This window comes from Rhodamnia argentea, chromosome 9 (genome assembly GCF_020921035.1).
Source record: "Rhodamnia argentea isolate NSW1041297 chromosome 9, ASM2092103v1, whole genome shotgun sequence".
NCBI lineage: Eukaryota > Viridiplantae > Streptophyta > Magnoliopsida > Myrtales > Myrtaceae > Rhodamnia > Rhodamnia argentea.
Genome location: NC_063158.1, coordinates 4,457,423 through 4,482,382, shown reverse-complemented (window position 1 = coordinate 4,482,382; position 24,960 = coordinate 4,457,423). Strand labels below are relative to the sequence as shown.

At 39.8% G+C, this 24,960-nt stretch overlaps 2 protein-coding genes across 3 annotated transcripts; both read left to right on the top strand.

The window, feature by feature from the left end:
- Positions 1–12,128: 12,128 nt before the first annotated feature.
- On the top strand, positions 12,129–19,087 carry LOC115736974 (ATPase 7, plasma membrane-type-like). Of its 2 annotated transcripts, XM_030668893.2 has the most exons (22): positions 12,129–12,235; positions 12,876–12,956; positions 13,359–13,478; positions 13,583–13,681; positions 13,769–13,906; positions 14,014–14,148; positions 14,367–14,546; positions 14,783–14,989; positions 15,081–15,200; positions 15,314–15,433; positions 15,613–15,735; positions 15,837–15,941; positions 16,024–16,168; positions 16,358–16,513; positions 16,589–16,827; positions 16,966–16,998; positions 17,088–17,169; positions 17,284–17,444; positions 17,600–17,812; positions 17,962–18,144; positions 18,308–18,486; positions 18,764–19,087. In XM_030668893.2, the coding sequence occupies exons 2-22, from the start codon at positions 12,903–12,905 to the stop codon at positions 18,855–18,857; spliced, it is 2,886 nt and encodes a 961-aa protein (XP_030524753.1). In that variant the 5' UTR covers positions 12,129–12,235; positions 12,876–12,902; the 3' UTR covers positions 18,858–19,087. The 2 variants fall into 2 exon arrangements, with proteins under 2 accessions (XP_030524753.1, XP_030524754.1); XM_030668894.1 differs by lacking the exon at positions 18,764–19,087 and having other exon boundaries at positions 17,962–18,225; positions 18,308–18,421.
- A 1,939-nt stretch (positions 19,088–21,026) lies between these two features.
- On the top strand, positions 21,027–24,464 carry LOC115737006 (nudix hydrolase 8-like). The gene is made up of 9 exons (XM_030668949.2): positions 21,027–21,494; positions 21,704–21,984; positions 22,428–22,493; positions 22,690–22,827; positions 23,296–23,373; positions 23,458–23,508; positions 23,644–23,678; positions 23,827–23,935; positions 24,053–24,464. Exons 1-9 carry the CDS (start codon positions 21,224–21,226, stop codon positions 24,260–24,262), a joined length of 1,239 nt encoding a protein of 412 aa, XP_030524809.1. The 5' UTR covers positions 21,027–21,223; the 3' UTR covers positions 24,263–24,464.
- Positions 24,465–24,960: the final 496 nt, after the last annotated feature.

Genomic DNA, 24,960 nt, shown 5'->3' with positions numbered 1-24,960 from the left:
TGATGCTTCTAGTGAGGAGAGGCTTCCTCGACGTCAACATCAAAATCCTCATGGATTTCATTGAGACTCATATGTGAAGATTGATATTCCTGAATTTGAAGGGAAGCTTCAACCAGAAGAATTCATAGATTGGCTACACACGATCGATAGGATTTTCGACTATCAAGACACACTGAATGATCGAAAGGTAAAGCTCGTCTCCATTAAGCTTAAAAAGCACGCGTCTATTTGGTGGGAGCATTTGAAGAAGCAAAGATCTCGTGACGGAAAAAGTCGTATCATCACATGGGAGAAGATGCGAAAAGAATTGAAGAAGAAGTTCCTACCGATGAACTATCACCAGAATACTTTCCTCCAATTCCACAATTTGAAGCAAAAGGAGTTGTTCGTGGAGGAATATACTGCGGAATTCGATCGTCTTATGATGCTATGTGATGTTTCCGAGGCGGAGGAGCAAACCGTTGCTTGGTACCTTGGTGGACTTAGATATGAAATTGGTAATGTTGTCCAACTTCAGCCTTATTGGACTTATAATGATGTTTGTCAACTTGCTCTTAAGGTTGAATAGCAGCTTAAAGAAGCTTGTGCGAGTTCGCGACATCGTAACAAAGAAAACTATTTCAAAGGGGAGAGTTCTTCTCTTCCTAAATCAAAAGCTATCGCTGCGAAACCTATGTCGAAGAATAGTGGAGCATCGAGTTCCAATCGCTCTAATTCTATCAAATGTTTCAAATGCCAAGGGTTTGGACATATTGCTTCTGATTGTCCAAATCGTAAGATTGTCTCTTTGGTGGAGGAAGAACTTGAAGAAGACAATCATGAAGACTTCCCTAGTTTCGACGAAGAACTAGAGGAGGGAGATGGGGTCATCTACGGTGACCAAGGAGAGTCTCTAATCCTTCGTCGAATCTTGAATGCTATTCCCGACAGAGACGGTACGTGGCTTCGGAACAATATTTTTCACACTCGATGTACCTCTCATGGAAAGGTATGCGATGTTATCATCGATGGAGGAAGCTGTGAAAATGTTGTGGCAACAACGATGGTGGACAAATTGCGCCTTAAAACGGAGAAGCACCCACAACCATACAAGCTCTCTTGGCTTCGCAAGGGATGAGGTACGAGTCGATAAACGATGTCTCGTTGATTTTTCCATTGGAAAGAAATATATCGATGAAGTATGATGTGACGTTGTCCCCATGGATGCTTGCCATTTGCTTCTCGGGAGGCCTTGGCAATTTGATAGAAAAACAAAGCATGATGGGTACAAAAACACTTATGCTTTCGAGAAAGATGGAGTCAAGATCATCTTGGGTCCTTCCAAAATGGAGAGTATTCGTAAACCATCTATTGGGGAAGGAAATAACTTGCTCTCTAAATCTGAAGTCGATAAAGCTTTGGAGGATTCGATGGAGACATATGCTCTTGTGGTGTTAGAGGAGAATGAAGAACATTATGATGTTCCCGCTCGGGTAACACATGTACTCCGTGAATTTTCGGATGTTGTTCCGGAAGAAATTCCACCTGGTCTTCCACCCATTAGAGATATCTAGCATTGTATTGATTTCGTTTCGGGAGCTGTTATTCCTAACAAAGCAGCTTATCGAATGAGTCCAAAGGAGCATGAAGAGCTACAATGGCAAGTCGATGAGCTTATGGCTAAAGGTATGGTGAGGGAAAGTATGAGTCCTTGTGTTGTCCCCGCCCTTCTTGTACTGAAGAAGGATGGTTCCCGGCATATGTGTATTGATAGTAGAGCGGTAAACAAAATTACTATCAAGTACCGCTTTCCTATTCCTTGGCTCGATGATCTTCTCGATCAACTCTTTGGTGCTACCATTTTCTCCAAAATTGATCTTCGGAGTGGATATCATCAAATCCAGATGAGAGCTGGAGACGAATGGAAAACCGCTTTCAAAACTAGAGATGGCCTCTATGAATGGATGGTTATGCCTTTTGGCCTCTCTAATGCTCTTAGTACTTTTATGCGCCTCATGAATCATATTTTGAAATCATTTATTGGTAGCTTTGTTGTTGTTTACTTCTATGACATTCTTGTCTATAGTTCGACATAACGACAACACTTGAAGCATCTTCAACAAGTTTTTCGGGTTCTGCGGGAGCAAAAATTGTATGCGAACTTGAAGAAGTGTCATTTCTTTACCAATGGCCTTATCTTCTTGGGCTATGTCGTTTCTGAAGAAGGCATCAAGATGGATCCCAACAAGGTGGAGGCGATCTTGAGTTGGCCGGTGCCATCATCGATTCATGATGTCAAGAGTTTCCATGGCTTGGCTTCTTTTTACCGTCGATCCATCAAGCATTTCAGCACCATCATTGCTCCTATCATAGAATGCTTGAAGGGAGGAAATTTCAAGTGGACGAAAGAGTCACAACATAGCTTCGAACTCCTTAAAAGGAAGGTAACCGAGGCTCCCATTCTTGCACTTTCAGATTTTAATAAAGTCTTTGAAGTTGACTGTAACGCCTCTAATGTTGGAATTGGCGCGGTTCTTAGCCAAGAAGGAAAACCACTTGCGCTCTTTAGTGAAAAGATGAATAATTCCCGTAAGAATTACTCTACTTACGATAAGGAATTTTATGCTATTGTTCAGGCTTTGGATCATTGGCAACATTATCTGTTGTTCAAAGAGTTTGTTCTTTACTCGGACCATGAAGCCTTGAGGTATGTAAATACTCAACATAAACTCAACACTCGACATGCTAAGTGGGTTGAGTTTCTTCAAGCTTTCACTTTTCTCATCAAACATAAAGCTGGAGTTCTTAATCGCGTTGCGGATGCATTAAGCCGTCGACATTCATTGCTTTCCACTATGAAAGTGAACGTTATAGGCTTCAACGTGATCAAGGAGCTTTATGAAGATGATCCAGATTTCGGTAAGATTTGGAAAGATTGTTCTAAAGGTCCAATTCAGCAATTCTTTCTACAAGATGGATTTCTTTTCAAGAATAATTGTCTATGCATACCTAGAGGTTCTTTGAGAGAAGTTATTATCAAAGAAGCTCATGGAGGAGGCTTAGCGGGTCATTTCGGAAGAGACAAGACGTACTCTCTTGTCAAAGAAAAATTTTATTGGCCTCGAATGGAGAAAGACATCATGCGGCATGTGGATCGTTGTCGAACTTGTCATATTGCCAAAAGTCATGCTCAAAACACCGGTTTGTACACTCCATTGCCAGTACCAATGGCTCCTTGGGAAGATGTGAGTCTTGATTTTGTGGTTGGCTTACCTCGAACGCAAAAGGGTAAAGATTCAATCATGGTGGTCGTTGATCGATTCTCCAAAATGGCGCATTTCGTGCCATGTAGCAAGACATTGGATGCGACTCATGTGGCGAATCTCTATTTCCAAGAGATGTGAAACTTCATGGCATTCCAAAGACAATGACTTCCGACCGGGATTCCAAATTCGTCAGTCATTTTTGGCGTACACTTTGGAAAAAGCTCGGCACAACCCTTCAATTCAGCTCTTCTCATCATCCTCAAACCGATGGACAAACTAAAGTTGTTAATCGAAGTTTGGGAAAGTTATTGAGGAGCTTAATTGGAAGTAATTTGCGACAATGGGATCTCACTTTGGCTCAAGCTAAATTTGCTTACAACTGTTCTTCAAGCCAAACAACCGGAACGAGTCCTTTTGAAATTGTGTATGGGAAAAATCCTATTAGTCCATTGGACTTAGCTCCACTTCCCATCACTCATCATTTTAGTGGAGACCCTAAAGCACATGCTGATTATTTAAAAAGGCTCCATTCCCAGATTTGAGAAAGAATTATGAAGCACAATGCCAAGTATCGAGAAAGAGCGAACAAGCATCGACGGTCTGCGGCTTTCAAAGAAGGAGATTTGGTTTGGCTTCATCTTCGGAAGGAACGATTTCCTCGAGGTCGTCATGGAAAATTAAAGCCTAGAGCCGATGGACCTTTCAAAGTTCTACAAAGGATCGGTGACAACGCATACAAGATCGAACTCTCTGGTGAGTATACTTGTTTCGCAACGTTTAATGTTGCCGATCTTTCTCCTTACCATGAAAAAGACAACAAGGGAAACCGAGGGACGAGTTTTCACGCAGCAGAAGCGTCTAATGCCGGAGCAATCCTTGAAGGCGTCGAAGGGCATTAATAATTTTTATCTTTTCAAGAGTAGTTAAGTAACCTTTAGATTTCCAAGTCTTATTAAATTATATCGCGTCTTTCCTAAGAGTCAAGTTCTAGTTCCTAGACTTTAATTGTGTTTTCTATTTTCCAAGAGTCTTTCGATATTTCCTAAGAGCCTCATTTACTCAAGCTTGGAGGGTTGTTTCATGCTCGCCTATATTAGGGCATTTCAATGAATGAGAACGGCAGACTTGTTGAATGATAAATTTATTTGAGCCTTTGGCTTGTTAACAAGAAGGAGTTCTTGTTTCTACTCTTATTCTTTGGATGGATTCCCACCGGTGACGAGTATTCTATCCCTTAATTCCTCACTTGTGTTATCTCCTACTTCTCTACGCTTTCTCCCAGCGTCGGTTAGCTTGCTTATGGGTCATTTTGTAAGCTCGGAGTAACCCAAAGCAAATACTTATGGTAATTTTGTTATACTTAATCCTTGAAAATTATTGCTAGCATCATAGGTAAATCAAAGCTTGGCGACGGTTTCTTAGCGATTAATTAAAGAATATTTTAATGAGGACTAGGTGCACCAAATGAGTCTTACCTGGCATGAAGCTGCTGAAATTCTGAATAATCGGTTTATGCAGCTTTCTTTTGAATAGACAAAGACTAAACAGTTTAAGAATATACTAATATTGTCAAGAATCTGTGGCCGAAGGACACGGTCAAGCACCATATAAAGGGGTGGGACAACGATGGAAGACATCGCGGCAACTTAAGTTTAGGGTTTGTCTGTTTCCTTCCTTGTAATTCTATAAATGTATTAATAACATTGTTACTTTAATTAATCGTCACGGCATATGTTCATTTGCCTGTTAAATATATCAGTCAACTCTCGGAAAATGCGTGCTCCTCTCCTATTCTTGTATATGGTGTGACCATTTTCCTCTCCTATTCTTGTATATGGTGTGACCATTTTCGAGTGACCGATATAAGAAAATCTCGTCAAGGTTCGAAAGTGTTAACATTTCACCGAATTTGCAGGCATTAAAATAGATTTTTTTTTTTTTGGTAAGGACAGGCATTAAAATAGTTCCATACCATTGCAATAACTAATTAAAAACTAGCTGACCCTAATGTTATTTTTGTATAGACTCCAATCTAGAAATACTTTGCTTGTAAACGAGGAAATACCCGAAGACTTGGTATGCATATTCGAAGTAGAACGAGAGTCGCCTCTACAAGGCGATTCATGTGTCAATACCTCCTTCTTTTTCTTCTTCCGATACGTCATGCTTGAATTTGGTAAACATAATAGAATCACGTCCTATCGATCAAATGAAGAACTCAGAGGCTTCACTTACAAGGGAGCTCGTTAGTTTATTCGGCAGCCCCTTCTAATTAAATTCTCGTGAAAAGGTCAATTTGAGACATCACATGTGAGATTTATATTTTCCTGGGGAGAAGAGGATTAGATAAGAGAAGCGGAGTCCAAAGGACCTGACTTCATACAACGATAGCCATCACTAACGCAAATGCATGTATTAGAACACAAGGGAGAGACATTTGACAAACCCAGGATGTTAATTAATCAAATCAGACAACTATTTCAGGAGATAGAGTAGACGTGATCCTTGGCAGATTATGTTTCCTAATCGTGGTTGGTCTAAACAATTTAATTTTGTCAATGTGATTTGTTAGAGCAAGTTTGAAAGATGATTTGCTGATCTCTTGATTAAATATCATCCGCAAATAGTAAATAGATTCCGTTGCACGGACGGTTTTCGAATATCGTTAAGAAATGGCCCGATAAATAACGAGCAATATTTTATAACAAAGGATGAGCAAAATAACAAGTCACTGTCATGATAATTAGATCATCCGTTGCAGTCGAAGGGTTCCGTAAGAAATGGATATCGGACGCCGTAACAATTATCCCTCCTGGCCTGACCCCTGGACAGGACAGGGAATATTAATTAATGGCTCGTGCTGTTTAGTCAAAGTCGTCGTGACATCCTCCTTATTTTTTACAAAAGATGCCACAGGAAGTCACCGGTCGTCGGTCACACTAACGTATGTCACACATCTAAACCCTAAAAAATTCTACTGAAAAGCACATAATCTTCTGCCCCGTGGGCTGCGATTGACGTAGGGTTTTTTATGGCTTCTTGGTGATGCTAAGGTCATTGCTTGAAGGAACAGAAACACCTTGAAAACGACCGTGAAGTTGAAGGAACTTGATTTTATATTCTAGGGTTCTTCTACATCAGTAAAGTTCAAAAACTATTGAGTCAAGAGACAGTGGAATCACATGAATGTTGACCAACTTTTGCAAAGCAAGACCTCGAGACTCTCACCAACCAAACCCCGAAGAAAGCTTCTCTCGCTGATTTTCGAGTCAACGGTTAGGGTTTCACGTCTAGGGTACCATTTTTTCTTCAAAAGAAGTTGCTAAACATGAATTCACGACGCATGTAGTGTATATACATTGACATTATCCTTGCCTACAGAATAGGTCTTGGTCATAGCAAGCGAGCAAATCAAAAATTGAATTTTCTTCGAAGGGCTCAAATCAGATAAATAATGTGAATTCCATATTGTACTTATACCTACTTGATTACCAACCTATAATCAAAATAAATACAATAGAGATTCTTGATTTGGCAAGACACGGCGCTATAGCGTATGTTACATGTACATTAGTCCGCACGCGTCTTATTTTCTTTTCTGCCATTAGAATTCTTCCCAAGTCGCAACTCACTAAGGTTAGTCCAACTTGAGAGCCATCATTGAATTCAAACCAGAAACAAATGGCAGATATAAGTCTAAGAAATAATAAATATCGATTTGAACCTTCGATTGTCGGATACCTCGCATGTTGGTTGACCCAAAAGAGTTAAACTTGACTAAGAAGAAAACAAAAAATGAATAAATACTGTCCAATTTAGAACTACATAGATAATAACATGATTATAAATTTTAAAGTTCCTGGTTATAAGTGGAAACATGCAATGTTTATTAGGAAGAATTATAACTTGCACCGTCAATGCAAATATAATGTACACAAGCCATTTTATACATCATCGATTTAAAAAAGTAAGCAAATATGATTCTCAAAACAAGGATGGACAAAGTTGCACGTGTAAATTTCTTTTGTACTGGTAATGTATGTTCTATTTTTTGTTTTAGGGATAAGTGCGTTGGAAGTTTTAAAACTTGTAAAAAAAGTTCAATTCTATCCAAAAACTTTTAAAAAGTGCAATTAAGTTTTAAAACTTGTCAAATTGATGAAATCAAGTCCTTCTATTGATTGCATGGTTTGAAAGTGTTAGGATTCAATTGTACATTCGTGATAAGTTTTAGAATTTGATAGCACATTTTGAAAGTTTTATAACTCAATTGCACTTTTTTTAAAGTTTTATGACTCGATTGCACTTTCATGACAAGTTTTAGAACTTCTAGTATACTTATCCCTTCTTTTTATTATAACATAGCATAACACATACAGACCCACGTTAAATGGCACTTGATTGGAACCACTCATGGAAGTTTTCTCACCGTACGGCTCGAGAAACTAGAAGATATGTCTATTATACAATTCTCACGTCAAATAGATTTATAAAATCATTAGATCAAATAAATCAGACTATGATTATTTAATACTTTTTTATTCTTCTTTTTCCAATCCCAAAGAAAAAAAATCATTTGTATTCTCACAACTCAAGTTGAGTAACTCTGAAATAGCTCAAAAGAAAATCCTTAGCCATTTGATTTTTTGAGTGCTCTCTAACCCATTTTTCTTTGTCTCATGTCAAAGCTCTATTTTTTTACTATAGAATTTTGCTACGAGAACTTGCCAAAGACTAACAATTACGATGATAAAGGTATAGCTTAAAATGAATATTCCACGCGGCAGCTGAAAATCATACAACATGTTTGATCCTTTCCCTATCAAAATGATAAGGAACATTCGCATAGGATAGGACTTGCCAAAAGATCATTTTCCAATCAAAATGAACTTCAATTACCTCTTTAATTAACCGATCGATTCTATATGATTAGCCTACGGGTGACCACGTGGATATTTGCTGACTTGGAATGTTAAGAGTAGCCGATCACAACGATGTCAAACTCTGAGGAATTTCTGTGCACGTAATCCGTATGCCACTGGATACAAACCTCAGTCCACACCAATCAATTGGTCAAAATTCATCAAATTCGAACTCCATTGACCAAAAAAACAAGAAGGGATGGCCAATTGTCTTCCAACTTTGACCGGCCATTCAATTGGGCCTTGGTACAAGGTCCACTAGATGTTTACTTGGGCCAGGTTTCCATAATTCGACCCGGATAATTATCAGGAGCATCGCGAAAAAGAGGGGAAAAAAAAAATTCACCCAAAGTGGTGTTAGAATCGTACTTCTTTATCATTTTACAGCATTGAAACTTACCTTCCATTTTAATCACTTAATTGCATGCCATCTGTGAGATGTTTGCTTTAGTTGTTGTTTTTCTTTCTCCGTCGAAAGCACATTCCGCTGTAGATCAAAGCTCGATGAGACTCGCAATTGGTCAGAATGGTTAAGATTGGGGAAATATCTCACTTCTCGTGATTTTATGCATAGTTTTGTTAGGGATAGTTTAATCCAATTCATTTTCTAGATTTTCTTTAGTATAACTATATAATATTTTCTCAGTTAAATGTAAGCTATAATTTTAACGTCACTCATTTTTACATGTTTAAGGAACTTTTTTACTGTATATTTTTTTTTAAATTTAATTTGATTGATAGTTTAGTTTCGAATTTTTATTTGCTTGATTGCGATTTTAGAATGATGTCTTCGATTTCAAGTTTTATTAGTTCAATTGCTTGATTATGCTTCAATATTCTAGTATCAATTATGCCGATGGCTTTAATTGTTTTCCTTCATAAATTTGCTTACAACTCCTCTGTTTCATAATCAATCGCCACAAAAAGTTCAAGGGGATGGCTTGATGGAACTTCTTCATAACAACTCGATCCTCCACATGCTTCCTAAGTTATCTCTATCCGACCGGGAAGTCTTAGAGAGTTTTGACTTAATGGAGTCAGAACGTGACTCGTTAGAGATGACTTGGCCCATCTATTGAACCCTTTCTAGTGAGCTTGGTGTTTGCCCATGTCCTTCCGGCGTGTGGCATCTCCTCAGCTTGTGCCTTTTCGGACACACGGCAACCCATAATTGGCATGTGTCCTAATGACATGGTACCTTTTTGTTCAATCTTGATAAAGCCAACTAGAAGAGAAGATAGCCCCCTTCAATGCAAAAGTGAAGCATTGCTGTCACTTAATTAGACGAGGTTGGTTCTTATCTGATTTGCTTGCTCTCCATAAGAATTAACACCATGCTGGAAGATAATTCTTTTCCCTTTTGATAAAAGTTCCGCCAGGAGATAATTACTATAATGAAAAAATGTTCACTAAGCGCCATTTGATCCCTCATGGCACCATCGAGTTCGAGTTGGCTACACTAATGATCCCATCTTCGCTTCCTCATCCCTCGACGACATAAATTAATTCGTTCCGTCTCATGAACACGACAGTTGGCATTCCGGGTCATCCAGTTATTTCACAAGCTGTAAATCGAAAGCTAAAAACGCGAGGACTCGGATCTCTTTGATTTGTCTGGAGAAAAAAGCCAATCACGTTGCATTGTTTGTACGATCAATTAGGCTTGGAATTGCCAAAAACTCTCTGGGCAACAGGTTCTTGAACGCGATTCCAAAGGGTTAAGACCAAAAGGCAGATCTCACTGATTCCCATTTCTGTCCATGTTCTTATGGAACTTCGTTCATACATCCGACCTCTTTCTCTTGTATTATCGTGGGTCAATGTTACATAATCTCCGCCGTCTTCCTCACAATAAGCCAAAAGTAGAAGAAAGCAGGAGATCTTGATTTGTCCAATGACATAGGTGCCATCGGAAACAAGAAACTCATGTATTTTACGTTCTTGTTATCAGCATAGTGCCAAGAACGTAAGATATAGCAACAACGACAACAACAATAATAATTATTCTAAAATGCACAATCAATCGTGTGCTTCTGTAACAAGCAATATCTAAATAGCTTGGAAATTATCCAACTGAGAAGAAGATTCACGACTTCAAGACAAATGAAGATATTCGTTCCGAAAAAGAAAAAAGAAGAAGATACACAACTAGTGACAATTCTGATCCAAATCCACATTGATTCCCTAAAATACTAGTCATACAAGTGTAATGTCGAGGAGCGCCCATGTACATGGAAACATGTATGGAAATGTGTACATGAAAGATGCATACAATGACTGCTCAAATCATGCAATATGAATCCCTATTAAGGCTCTATTTCTTTTGTGAAAAATTAGTAATTTGGAGAACATCTCCCAAAAAATGATAACTTACATCGCTTACAAAAATGAATAAACGAAAAATATTTTCATCGTCTATACAAATGTTTAGACTCAAATTGTTATTGGTAATGGAAACATTTTTCATGGACTAATTATTACAGGTGATGTACGTGATCATTTTCAGGAAAATATTTTTCAAATCACTCATTTTTCGCGAAATAAACGGAGCCTAAAGTCTTAGTAAAATGTCTTGCTTTTATGAGGAACAAAGTTTTTTTCTCTAACCGACCCTAATACATGCCAGTGACAGCGTTTAATGTGATATGGCCACTCAAGTCTTATTGAAAATGTTGGATATTGTGCATTAAAGTCATAAAGTTATTGCGTCGGTACCAATTTAGTCTTAAACCTCGTAATTGGATTCATTTAGTCCTAAATCTTTTGCATTGATACTAATTGAGTCTATCCGATCAATTTTGATAAAAAAAATTGCTAATATAGACATTGGTCGTGTAGGGCAGCGCTTACGTGGACATTTTTAATGATATTTTTTTCTTTTACTTTTGTTCTTTAGTCTATCTTTTTTGGCTAAGGGCCATTGGCCGACCTTCGCGGGCCACAAGCGGGGGGGTGGGACGCCCTCACTTGATTTTGGCATTACGGCCTAGCCCGGGGCCGGCAAGGGGCTATGCACCCTTGCTTTGGCCAATGAGGGCATGGCGGCCCTCGTGTGGCTTTCACTAGCCACAGCGAAGGCATCGGGTGAAGGCAGCGACGACTTGTCGCCCACAACTAGGGCCCATGAGGACGTTGCGGCTCTTGCCCGCAGTTGGCAAGGGCAACCACGCCCTCACCCAATGCTAGCAAGGGCAAGGGTCGGCTGACAACCCTTAGAGAAAAAGAGAGAGAGAGTAAAGAACGTAAAAAAAATAATAAAATAAATAATAAAATAAAAAAAGGTTCACATCAGTACCGGCAATGCCATGTAAGATGATCGGAATCCACATCAACAATTTCTAGTCAAAATTGGCCGAATGAACTTAATTGATACCAATGCAAAAAAAAAAAAAAAGTAATAAATTAATCCAATTAAAATGATTAGAACCGAATTGATACAAATACAAAATATTTATGACTTTTTCGGTACTTTTACCATTTAAATATACTGGTTGATCTCCTAAAAAGGAAATAATAGACATGAAATTCTACTTTTGGAAAAAAAAAATTTGGGCACCGTTATTTATTTACTTTTTGGTCGAAATTGGGCTGCCTTGTTGAAACCCACCAATAGCAATGTTCAAACTCTAGGCCAAAAACAACAAGATTTAAACTTAGACTGGCGCTGGCACAAGGCCGTACGAGCTTCTTCGTCATCATTGAAACCTGTATCGAAATCTGCATTGCTAGCATCAGAAAGCCATTGGAAACAACCCCTTATGCTCTGCGGACGGAGTTGCTCATGCTTCATCGCTGTCTCTTTCCTCTTGGACGTTACTCTCTTTGCATCTCTCTTCTTCTGTACCTTCCTTATTCTCACTGCCATGTGAAATCCTTTTCTTTTTTTTTTTCCCCTGACACTTGCTTTGTTCTTGCAGTTTGTACATATATCAACTCGTTCCATGCCTTTCAGTCGCAAGCGCTCGCTCTCTCTGCCTCCCCCACCAACCTTGCAGAAGCCACATTTTTGGCTTTTGCTCTCAACACAAAGAACTTGGCCCCTGGTGGCCATTTCAAGTGTCTTCCAAGGAAAAGGCTTGTTTCCCTTTCTTTTCTTTTGGTATTCTCGATGTTCATTGATGTTCAACTACGCATAATTATCAGGATCTGGTTTCATTCTTGTGTGGGATTTCGGTGTTTGCTCGATTTTAATTTCTTACATGCAGTTTTAGTGGGTGGGTGGGTGGAGATGTTTTGGGTGACTTGGGAATGAGGAGACTTATATATTGATTGTAGCATGAGCTCAATCTGACACCAAAACAATGTGCATGATAGGAGCTCCCGGGGCTTGTGAGTTATTAGATGATCAAAAGTGGGAGGGGGCAATGATTTTTATCTTCTTCGAGCTAAAACGAACATGCCATCATGCATTTACTGATAGATAGATCATATATTTGTTGGAATGACACAGTGAGCATCCATTTCCATTTTGCTGATTTGTGGAACTGATGAACCACTATGACCTCTTCACTTCTTTCTTCCTGCATAGTATGCATTCTCTTTGCCAGGTGATGCTTATGTTCATTTTGAACAATTTCAGCAATTGTTGGACTCCTCATATTACATTTCCACGCAGTTTGTCCTTTTGTTTGTAGATTAAGATTGAGAGGTCATTAGTCTTGTGGTTGCAAATAGCTTTATATGATCAGACGATGAACTGTAATCGGCAGGTTGAAGCCGAATCAGGGTTTGCACAATGGATAAGACTACAATTGCACTCGAAGCTATCAGCAAGGAAACCGTTGATCTGGTGAGTGACAATATGTCCGTGATCCGTATCATTCAAATAGGTTGTTGTTTCGGGTCTTCTTTGTTTGTAGAAGATGGCCAAAGGCAAACTAGTTTGTGGTTCAGTGGTTGTGCTGATATTCACGTGTTTCTCAATAGTCATATCAATTTGTAACACGAATATCATGCAACACTTCATGTAAGAGCCCTCTGCAAAAGTTTTATAATATGATCTTTCTCCCAGTGAGGATAAAAGAAGTGAGCTGTAATACTCAACTCTTTCCAAGCTTAAATATCTCTTCAGTAGCTAATGTCTAGTTTGATGAATTATGAGATATTCTATTATGAACAACCATGTAAAAATGCTCACTAGAAACCTTAGGTAGAGATGCCCATTACCTAATGGCGAATCCACATTTGGCAGGAGAACATCCCTGTGGAAGAAGTCTTTGAAAAGTTGAAGTGCAAGAAAGAAGGTCTTAGCTCTGATGAGGTTCAAACGCGGCTTGAGGTGTTTGGATATAACAAACTTGAAGAGAAAGAGGTCCTTTTCTTTGCATCTGTGTTTCTCTAATTTGGCAACTTAAGATTATTTACTAGGGGGTTCTTTTTCAAATCATGTTGTGGTTTTCTGAACAACCTCTATAGGAAAGCAAGTTACTGAAGTTTTTGGGCTTTATGTGGAATCCTCTATCATGGGTCATGGAAGCTGCCGCAATTATGGCCATAGCAATTGCACATGGAGGGGTATGTCCATAGGATCTTTGAAATTGCATACACAATCAATGAAGGTAGATGAATTTTTCTGACTCTTTGAGTTTCATTCGAATGCAGGATAAAGGTTGGGATTACCCTGATTTTCTGGGCATCATTGCTCTGCTCATAATCAACTCAACAATCAGCTTTATTGAAGAAAATAATGCTGGAAATGCTGCCGCAGCCCTTATGGCTCGCTTGGCTCCGAAAGCCAAGGTTTTGATACTCCCTATTGTCATGAAATCTTACTAACAAGCAGTTGACTGATTTTTCCACGTTATTTCTTCCTTGTTGCTCCACTCAAACCTGGCTGTCCCCTTCAGGTTTTAAGAGATGGAAAATGGAATGAAGAAGATGCCTCGGTGTTGGTTCCAGGAGACATTGTTAGTATCAAGCTTGGTGACATCATCCCTGCTGATGCTCGGTTGCTTGAAGGAGATCCTTTGAAGATTGATCAGGTACAGAGCCATCTTTATGTTGCAAGGGTCAAAAGAAGAAACTACTCTGGAGTGATCCACGGTCCACAAATGAAAGTTATTGTTAACCAATGGCTAGCATTAGAAAAGGATGCAAGCTAAAGTTGTTTCATGTTGATGGAAATTGAAAATATGGGAACAAACTTATTCTTCAGTTGTTTCTAATGTGGGGTTAATTATTTGCGTAATCTCTCTTTCAGTCCGCTCTCACGGGAGAGTCACTTCCGGTAACAAAATATCCTGGTGATGGAGTTTACTCCGGTTCAACCTGCAAACAAGGTGAGATTGAAGCGGTTGTTATAGCCACCGGAGTCCATACCTTCTTCGGCAAGGCAGCTCATCTTGTTGAAAACACGACACACGTTGGCCACTTTCAGCAGGTTTGTGCCGGAAGCTTTTGGCTCATTATAGTACTTACCGTGTTTTTGGTTGCAATGAAACTGACCAAGATTATACGTTGTGCATGGTGAAACCTTTACTTTTAGTACAAATTAAATAAATTCAATTGATTGAACCATTTGGAACATTTCTTCGCAGAATGAAAGCCGCAATTAATTGAGAGAGAAGTTTGCACTTTGTTTTTGTTATAAGACCTCATTTGTTTCTGTGATTTCAGGTTCTAACAGCGATCGGAAACTTCTGCATTTGCTCAATCGCTGTGGGGATGTTCATTGAAATTGTCGTAATATATGGCCTTCAGGATAGAGGATTCCGTGATGGTGTCGATAACCTCCTTGTTCTACTTATCGGTGGGATCCCAATAGCTATGCCAACAGTTCTCTCAGTCACTATGGCCATCGGTTCTCATCGCCTATCTCAACAGGTTTGTACAACATTAAGCGATCATATTTGTATGTGATCCTTCTGCGGATAACTGTTCTTTCGTTCAAGTTAATTGTGTCTGTTACTTGTAGGGTGCAATTACAAAGAGAATGACAGCCATTGAAGAAATGGCTGGGATGGATGTGCTTTGCAGTGACAAAACCGGCACTCTCACACTCAACAAACTTACAGTCGACAAGAATCTGATAGAGGTACTACATTTGCGACTTTAAATTTGCATGTGTTGTTCTTCCTAGGTTCTCATGCTCGAGGCATGCACTTCTTTTGGATGATTCCAATACTAAACCGAATGCATTTTGTGCAGGTTTTTGCTAAAGATGTTGACCAGGATATGGTTGTGTTGATGGCTGCTAGAGCTTCAAGGCTGGAGAATCAAGATGCTATTGATACCGCGATTGTGTCAATGTTGGCCGATCCAAAGGAGGTATTTGGGGCTAATTGCCTAATAACTCATGCAATGACTCGCTTGCTGTTCCCGTTGGCATGTCCTACCATCACACTTTTTTCTCCCGTAGTGGAAGTCACATTCTTGTAAGCATATTGTACTCCAAAGAGTGCCATATCAATGTAAATCTGATCGACCCCTTTCTTGTCATTAATAAGGCAAGAGCCGGAATCACAGAAGTGCACTTTCTTCCGTTCAATCCAACTGATAAGAGGACAGCGCTTACATACATTGATAAGAGTGGTAAAATGCACCGGGCGAGCAAAGGTGCCCCAGAACAGGTACATCATATATATGACCGTTTCTCATCTGAATCTAAGTTAAAATGATTTTTATTGTATATGCTGTTAACAATCAGATTCTATTTCGTGTGAAAATTTAGATTCTCAACCTGGCATGGAACAAACCAGAGATTGAGAAAAGGGTGCACTTAATAATCGCTAAATTTGCAGAACGCGGGCTTCGGTCCCTTGCTGTTGCTCGTCAGGTGATTATGCTTGGCATGAACTCCATCACTTGTTTTTCCATTTCCCAAATCATTGACAGATTGAAGCTGTCGTGTTCCACAGGAAGTCCCAGCCGGTACCAAAGACAATCCTGGGGGGCCCTGGGAATTTGTCGGCCTCCTCCCCCTCTTTGATCCGCCTCGCCATGACAGTGCTGAAACTATTAGACGAGCACTGGATCTTGGTGTTAGTGTTAAGATGATTACAGGTCTTCACCATGACCTTTTTCTTTTTCTCCCGGCCGAGTTTGGGGTCCAATTTCCATTTATGAAGCCTTCTTTATTCAACAAAAGTTCTCTAGTTAGTAGTTACAACCCCTAAATGTTTTCAGAAGCCAATGATTTTCTCACTCATAAATGCAGATAAAAAGTTTGATCGATGTTCTTTTTTGTTTCAGGTGACCAACTTGCAATTGCTAAGGAGACAGGAAGACGTCTCGGCATGGGCACAAATATGTATCCTTCTTCATCTTTGCTCGGTGAAAATAAGGAAATCTCATTTCAGGTTGATGAGCTCATCGAGAAAGCTGACGGTTTTGCTGGTGTATTTCCTGGTAAACACATCACATCACATCCTGTTACAAATTAAATAGGGCGATCCCAAGCTTACCATAGTTTGCTTTGTGAAGAGCACAAATATGAGATTGTGAAGCGACTCCAAACGAAGAAGCACATTGTTGGCATGACGGGCGATGGGGTCAATGATGCACCTGCACTGAAAATAGCAGATATAGGCATTGCTGTTGCTGATTCAACTGATGCTGCTCGCAGTGCTTCTGATATTGTTCTCACAGAGCCTGGACTCAGTGTCATCATTAGTGCAGTCTTAACTAGTCGTGCAATCTTTCAGCGGATGAAGAATTACACGGTAATGAAATCTTTTTTAGTGGAACGGGATCAACTCTTTCGACCACTACTTTATTTAACAACTTTTTTTTTTGTTTTGGCTCAAGGTATCCTATCACTTCTAATGCCTTCATGTTTGTTTGGTTTTTACTCACTTCAGATATATGCAGTGTCTATTACTATCCGTATTGTCGTAAGTTATCCTATCCTGCTTGGTTTCCAGATGCTGCTTCCACAAAACCCTGTCGTCTTTTTATACTGACCAGTGGGCTTATCTAACAGCTTGGATTTATGTTACTCAATGTGTTCTGGAAGTTCAGTTTCCCACCTTTCATGGTTCTCATCATTGCCATCCTCAACGATGGTAAGAACTATTGCTCTTGTAGCTTCTCCTCTCCATCCGCTCAATGCCTACAATGCAGGCAGTTATCTTCGATATAGTCTCCTAATATGTGCATGGCATGGCATCTCCTATTAGGTACGATAATGACCATATCCAAAGACAGAGTCAAGCCATCACCGGTTCCAGATAGCTGGAAGCTGAGTGAAATTTTCGCTACTGGTATTGTCATAGGCAGTTATCTTGCCATCATGACTGTAATATTCTTCTGGATGGCCTATGAAACTAACTTCTTTGCGGTATGCTTCCTGCATAGCAACTTTTCATTTTCATCTACTAATTGAGGCTCATGATTATGAAAACGCTATTTGATACATTACGCTAAAACAATTCATGTTGTGGGGTACTTTATCAAAAGCCAGTAACTGATGCTTTCCATCTTCTTTTCTGACAGAACCATTTTGGTGTGAAGAACTTCAACAAGCACCACTTCAATATGTCCGACCATAATGTGTCCAAGGCACTGAACCGACAGCTAGCATCTGCCCTATATCTCCAAGTCAGCACCATCAGCCAAGCTCTCATTTTTGTGACTCGCTCCAGGGGATGGTCTATGACAGAAAGACCCGGTCTTCTTCTTGTTTCTGCATTTATCATAGCTCAACTGGTAAGAAACACATTGCTTTTTTCAAGTAGATTTGGGCTCTACCCTTATGTCTAAGCAGTGGCCCTTTATCTAGCTCCAACACGAATGTATACAGCAACAAAGGAACGACTTAACTGGGAATTTCGTGGCTCGATTCTTTGGTCTTACAGGTAGCAACTACTCTCTCTGCTGTAGCAACATGGGAATTTGCCGAAATCAGTAAGATCGGGTGGAAGTGGACTGGTGTCATCTGGCTATACAACGTTGTAACCTACATGCTGCTCGATCCAATCAAATTCGCTGTTCGGTATGCATTAAGTGGAAGAGCATGGGGTTTGGTATACAACAAAAGGGTGAGTGAAATGATCGTTAAACTCTCTTTAGGAATCACTGGATTAGGCATTAGTTTAACTTCGCTCCATTAGTATTTAATGGTCAGATTGGTTAGTCATGCTTCGAAATTGACCAACTGCATACATTCCTTATTGATGAAAATCTGATTGAATTTCTTTGCAGACAGCGCTGACCGCACAAAAGGACTTCGGTAAAGAAGCACGTGAGGCTGCCTGGGCTGCCGAGCAGCGCACAAGGCATGGCCTCTCGTCCATGGAGACTAAAGTGATGTTCGAGAAGCACATATTTGGGGACATTGGTGTCATGGCCGAAGAAGCCAGGAGACGCGCGGAAATTGCAAGGTTAGACTCATTGACACCATAATGCTCAGCATTGCCAGTGCGAGAGAGGCCTCATTGTTTACTTCTTTTCCGAGTCATATTAGAACTAATGCGCACCGTCTGTACAATGATATTTCTATCTGCAACTAATCATTCAAACATTTTCGACCTCCTTTTATCAAGTTGATAAAAATTTCTGCATAAGCCCTCTGGTTTCCCGTTATTTCCAGAATCATGTAATTTAAACTGAGCTGGCCATCATGATGTTTAACGAGATCAAATTTCTCACGAAATGCAGGCTAAGGGAAATTCACACTCTGAAGGGCAAGGTGGAGTCATTTGCAAAACTGAGGGGTCTAGACATTGATGTCAATCCTCACTACACTCTCTGAAGCTGCAAAGTTTCAGGTTTCGCCTCCGCTACACTCCCCGTTGTCCGCCGTTTGTCTCCAAATTATTCGACATGTTAATGTGGTTGATGATGCTTGGTCATGTAACACGAACTATATACCGAATAAGAGCTCAAAACGTACACGACTACGATGATCCAGCAATCGCATCATCGTATTCGCAACAATGTATTGTAGAGTACCATCCTCACTGATTTAGAAGTCTTATGTTATTTTGGCTATTGATTAGTTTCCTTCAATGCACTAGTTACTTACCTGGATGCCTCAACGCAAATATTGTACTCAGTACTACGGGTGATCGGTTCCGGGTGTGTCGGTTCCCACCCTGGAACCGGGAACCAGCCTCGACCACCCAAGAACCGGCTCGGACTGAGACCAGCTGCGTAGATTTTCATGTTCTGGATAATGTGTTAATGGTTTTGTTGGAAGTTGGTCATATTTTTCTGGCCCATCTTCAGTTTGATGGGATCTCAATCTGCTCTGTTATTCTTTCCTACACACACGTAAACGTGTTTCTCTCCCAAAATTCTCAAACTCCATATGTAACGAATTATGAACCTTATGACAAGTTCCGACGAAAAAAAAAAATTATGACAATTTATTGTAATGCCCTAATGATCCATGTGTAGTGGCATTTAACCATTCAACATGCATAGTCCTCCGTAGAAATATGAGATTTCTTTTCCTTTCTGTGTATCTTGTCCTTACGGTTATCTGGTCATGATTAGAAATGGTGCATGAATGAAACTAATGGAATCGAAATTGTTAAGCCACGTGGTCGGTTGGGTCTGGTCAGGTCTGTGTAAAGCCTTGTACATTCTTGCTCATGTTTATGGATGAGATGGAGAGAATCTTATGGTAAGACAAACGTATTAACAGTGAAATCATCTAATCACGTTATCATGCAAAATTAAACCCAACGAGGAAATAACTCGCAAAAAAGTTGGGTATGTGTTGGCATGATTAGGGGTGAGCATGGTCCGGATGGGTAGATTCCAAATTTAGAACCCGAAACCTATCCTGTTATAACCGGTCCCAATTTTTGGAACCCGATACCTAGAAGATACCCTTTTTGTCCTAAAACCTATTTTGGAGCCTACCTTATTTTTTGGGCCTGCTTTCAGGTCTACCCAAAAACCTGTTTTTCTTTTGTTTCTTTTTCCAATTTCATTTTTTTTGGGCAAAATAACATGAGTAGCAAAGTAAAAGATGAATAATAAAACTCACTATCTGCCAAAAGCAACAATCTCTAATATGAACAATAGAAATTACAATTCACAAAAAACAGAGGAGGTGAGGGGAGCGATACTAGGATTTTTTTTTCTAACAACCGCTTAAAACCGGTCCAATTTTTGGATGGGTCTTCACTTAAAATCAGAAATTGGACCAGTTCCAACCGGTTTCCAAAAACTAGAACCCGTACCCAGATTGGTTTGAACAGGAACCAATTCCCGGACCTGTTTTTTGAGTGGTCGGATCCGATTTTCAGATAAATCCGATCCGGTTACACACCCTACGCATGATGATGAAGATCCAAGGCAACCCTAATGCAAGCATTGATCTTAGGAGGGCCAAATTTGTTGCTCAAACCAACTAATAACAAAATATTTAAGGGAAACAAAAAAGGACTTAGAAGCGTTATGCTCCTCCTCTCCATTGTATGCACAATCGAAATTTGCACAAACTTATGAGCTGAAATTACATGTTATTTTATCTTTAACAGGTAAATTTAGTAGGTCGTGGTAATTTCTCGAATACGTTCACAATATCATGTTAATAAATTTCATTTTTCATAAGTACTCTGAGGACATTTGTTAGCCACACACCGGACGATAAAAGACTTTAAGTTTTTAATGCACTAACCGCGCATAATACGAGGAAATCAGTGCTTTGAAAAACAGTCACTTTAATTTTAACGGATCTTTTTTATGGGGTACCTAGTAAGTTTTTTGGGCACTCTCTAAGAAAGTTGATCTTTATTCCATACGGCAAATCTTGGGAAATGTGAGTTAACTTCCTCGTTTTCTTCAATTTGCTGAACTGCTGAAACAGATACCTTTCTTTTTTCTCTCCTTTGCCTATTGATCCGAGGACATGCTCTTTTCTCTGTTGTCACTTCTCAGCATCCAGCATTAAAAGAAAGAAAAGAGCACGCATTTCACACCCCGAATCTGTAAGCAATCCCCCCACGATTAGAATAATGCTTATCAGCATTGCTGGATAAGATGTCGATCTTTCTGTTTAATGGCCTTGTCTCCACTTACATAGCTCATGAATATGCCAAATGACTCACCTTAATCAATCTTTTAGTAGCCTGCCAACTCTCTCGTCCCTCTTTCTCTTAGTTGATGCCGAAGGACGATGAGTCCAAAGGGAGTTTCTTGTTTCTGATCGTGACGGGTCTTGGGATCTTGATTGGATATAAAAAGTTGACGTCTTTGGGTTCAACTTCAGCTCAAGCCGCTGAGGTCTCAAAAGGGTTGTCGTTTATGGAGCTGAAACTGTTTGATTCGTGGCCTGCTGCATTAGCCCACAAGGGAAGATTATACTCGACCTCGGTCAGGAGTTGTAGGGATACTGTGAGTGTCAGGGTCTCTCGCCTGTTTTGTTCTTGCAGAGGCAAGTGCTCTTTAAAGATGCCATTTTTATTGCCAAGCAGATTATGCTGATTCAATGGTTACTAGCTGTTGATCTAGAATGTTCAATCTGGAGTTTGTCCTGGCTTCACGGATAAATCTCGAAAATGCACAGACTAATGCAGAAAAACTTGCCCATTTGATATATTTACTCTAATTCCCATTTGAGAATGCTGTTTTCTCATTGTTTAGATTCTTCGGTTAGAGCTGCTTTATCAAGTGCATCAAACAATGCTCATACTTCTTCAAATGGGGCATTGAGTTCATCTGGCCAAGGGGTGACAGAATCTTGTTTGTATCATACTAGCGGGACGAATGGCATAAACTCAAATGCTTGTTCAAGAGATCTGAGAGTGTTTGATGGCTACGACGATGAATATGGAGGATTTGTGGTTGATCCGGACAAACTGCCTGCCAATCAAAGTGCCTTTGCTTTGATGCTTCGGTCCTCTCTTTCACATTGGAAAATGAAGGTGATGTGTCTTCTTATGCAGTGAGTTTCTACTGTGCTGTGAGTTTGGTTTTATATCCAAGAGTGTTCAACACCTTATAATCCCCCGTTGAAATATCCACGCTTACAATTATCTTCATTCGGAAACATCCTCTCGAGCTTTCATCAGTGGCAGTAATGAGCTTTCACGGCAAATTGATCCTATAAAAAAAAATAAAAATAAAACAGCAATGAAATATCCTGTTTGCAATGTTAGGCCATTTTGTCTGAACCCGTAAACATCGGTTCATGATGGAATTCTTCTAGGAGACATCAACATTTAGACTGACAATAGTATTACTGATGTTATATGAGTATTTTCATATTGAATGTGACAATGGCTGCTTCTAACCTAATTGCAGACTAATGGTAATTTCACAATTATCTTGATAGCAAGGGCCTAAAGCCTATATCATATAACTGCAGGGAAAGAAGGGAATATGGCTCAAGTTGCCTCTGCAGTTGTCCGAGCTTGTTCCAGTTGCTGTGAAGGTACTTCGCTATTCCTTTGTCATACTCAAGTTTCTCAATTTCCACCACAGAACCGAAAATCTTTCACACGAACCTACTCTGTGAACGGCCCCTGCAGATTCTTTTATATACGTAACCCTGATTGAGTATTTAGTTCAAAAGTAGCGATATCACCACTGACAATGAATTTTTACTCCTCCTCTATGTGTTATTGAAGGAAGGATTCAGATATCACCATGCAGAAATAAATTTTGTGATGTTGACATATTGGTTACCGGAAGGACCATGCATGCTTCCTGGTAACGCTTCTCATCAAGTTGGTGTTGGAGGCCTCGTCATCAATGACAAGGGCGAGGTATGACATGTCTCTCTGATAAATTGGAAGAATAGATGATGCTGCCAAATTCATGGAATCACAGCTGAACTCACAGTGAACTAGTCCCAGCGAGTGCCGTGCTCATACACCATTTATGTTGATATTGACACTGATCAAAGAAAAGAACACTAACTTATATTAAGGTTTATCTGGCAACATCTAATGCTGATGGGCTGTATCTTTCAATAAAATTATCGTTTAGATAGTTGTATGTGAATGAGCTCTGGAAATTGAATGAAAATCAGGCAGTCAGAAACTGACTGTAATTCCCTCAAATGCATTGGGCTTAAGAGTCACATACAACATATGCTTCATTCTTGCTCTATCGACATTCGTCTTATGGACTGAGCCTCCAAACCAAAATTGTGAGCGACTATATGTTGCTTTTTTTAACCTTTTGCCAAAGTCTAGTCCTGCAGTTCCACAATGACTGACAAGTGCCTACAGGTTCTGGTAGTGCAAGAGAGATACTGTTCTCCAGCATGTGTTGGTCTCTGGAAATTACCAACTGGATTCATTGCTGAGGTATCTGATTGAATGTGCCAGATAACTTTTCTTTTCTTTTCTTTTTTCTTCTCATTGTCATTATATCACTCTCTTAATTGGCAGTCAGAGGAGATATTTGAAGGAGTCGTTAGAGAAGTCAAGGAAGAAACCGGTGTAAGTATCGCTTTTAACTATATGTTCTTTTTTGCATTACTTATACATCAGCGGTGGGATCAACAAGCAGCTATAAGTTCTTAATTATTTCAAATTCTTCCCTAATATGAGCTTTTTCCTTATTTCATGTTGCAGATAGATGCTGAGTTTATAGAAATAATCGGGTTCAGGTAATGACAAGAACTCTTTTGGCTATAAGTTGCCTTGTGGTTGACAGAATCTTCTTAGAAGTGAATCGAATATCGAGCAGTGGTACTTTTGCTGTACCTTTCATGGATTATAGTTCATTATCACTACTTTTTCTTAATTCAATTTCAGGCATGCGCACAATGTAGCTTTCAACAAGTCGGATTTGTTCTTCATTTGCATGTTAAGACCCCTTTCGACTCAAATAATGATCGATGATGTCGAAATTCAAGCAGCCAAGGTAGTCCTTGCCTCCATAGAGTAGCAAAGCTTGCTCTGTACAAAAGCGTATCATTCGCTACTTCGACTTCGTAATCGCAGTTTTCACTGAAAATACCAGCTGAATATTTTTTTGCAGTGGATGCCCGTGGTCGAATTTGTCGAGCACCAACTCATCCAAGGCGATAAAATGTTCAAGAAAGTAATCGATATCTGCATTGCTCGGCTGAGGAAACAGTATTGTGGATTGTCTGCTCATCAATCAACCTCCAAGTTTGACAGCAAAGAATCGACCCTCTACTACCATGTAATTGACTCCCAAGATGATTGTGAAGCCTGCTCAGGCTAGCAGGTCCACCTCTAGGAAGCAGCCGATGTACCTTGCTCGTTGATGATTTTCTGAACATGTAGCATTTCTAGCTATCGATGTCTTGAAGTATGAAATAGTTGCTTTCCCGTTCGAGATGTTCCAGTTTCCTAAAACACTGGAGCTGATAAGTCTCAGAGGGATGTAATTAACAAGGTATCCATGTGATGTGACTCTTTCTTCTCATGCGTCATGCCGACAGTAACATCGGGAAAGCCATGCATCTTCTGTTACTTTAGACGCGTCTATATGCTCCTCCATGTATACACCAGAATGTCGAGGACGAATTTGAAACGTTTTCTTTTCACTGGATGAAACATTACTTGGTGTTAAAAAGGACCCTGAGAAGGATAGAGGGTAAGCCAGTTAAAACAAACACGACTGGGAAGCTGATAGGTGTTGCTGACTTGCTTCAGTGCTTGAACCAGTTCAGCAAATAAATTTCGAAAGTGATTGACCCTTTTAACTGTAACATCTGTCAAGAAAGAAAGGTATGCGATCCTCTACAGGGCTTGCGTAATCTTGATGGTGAGGTGGGGATGATGAGACAAACAGAAGATGCTAGGAATCAAGACAATGGCCAAAATCCAGGTGTTAAGATTTGTGGCAGGGGGAGCAAAAGGAACCGCCCGTGAATCGAACCGCCCAGTTCTGAGCAGTTAACGGGGTCACTGGTCCGG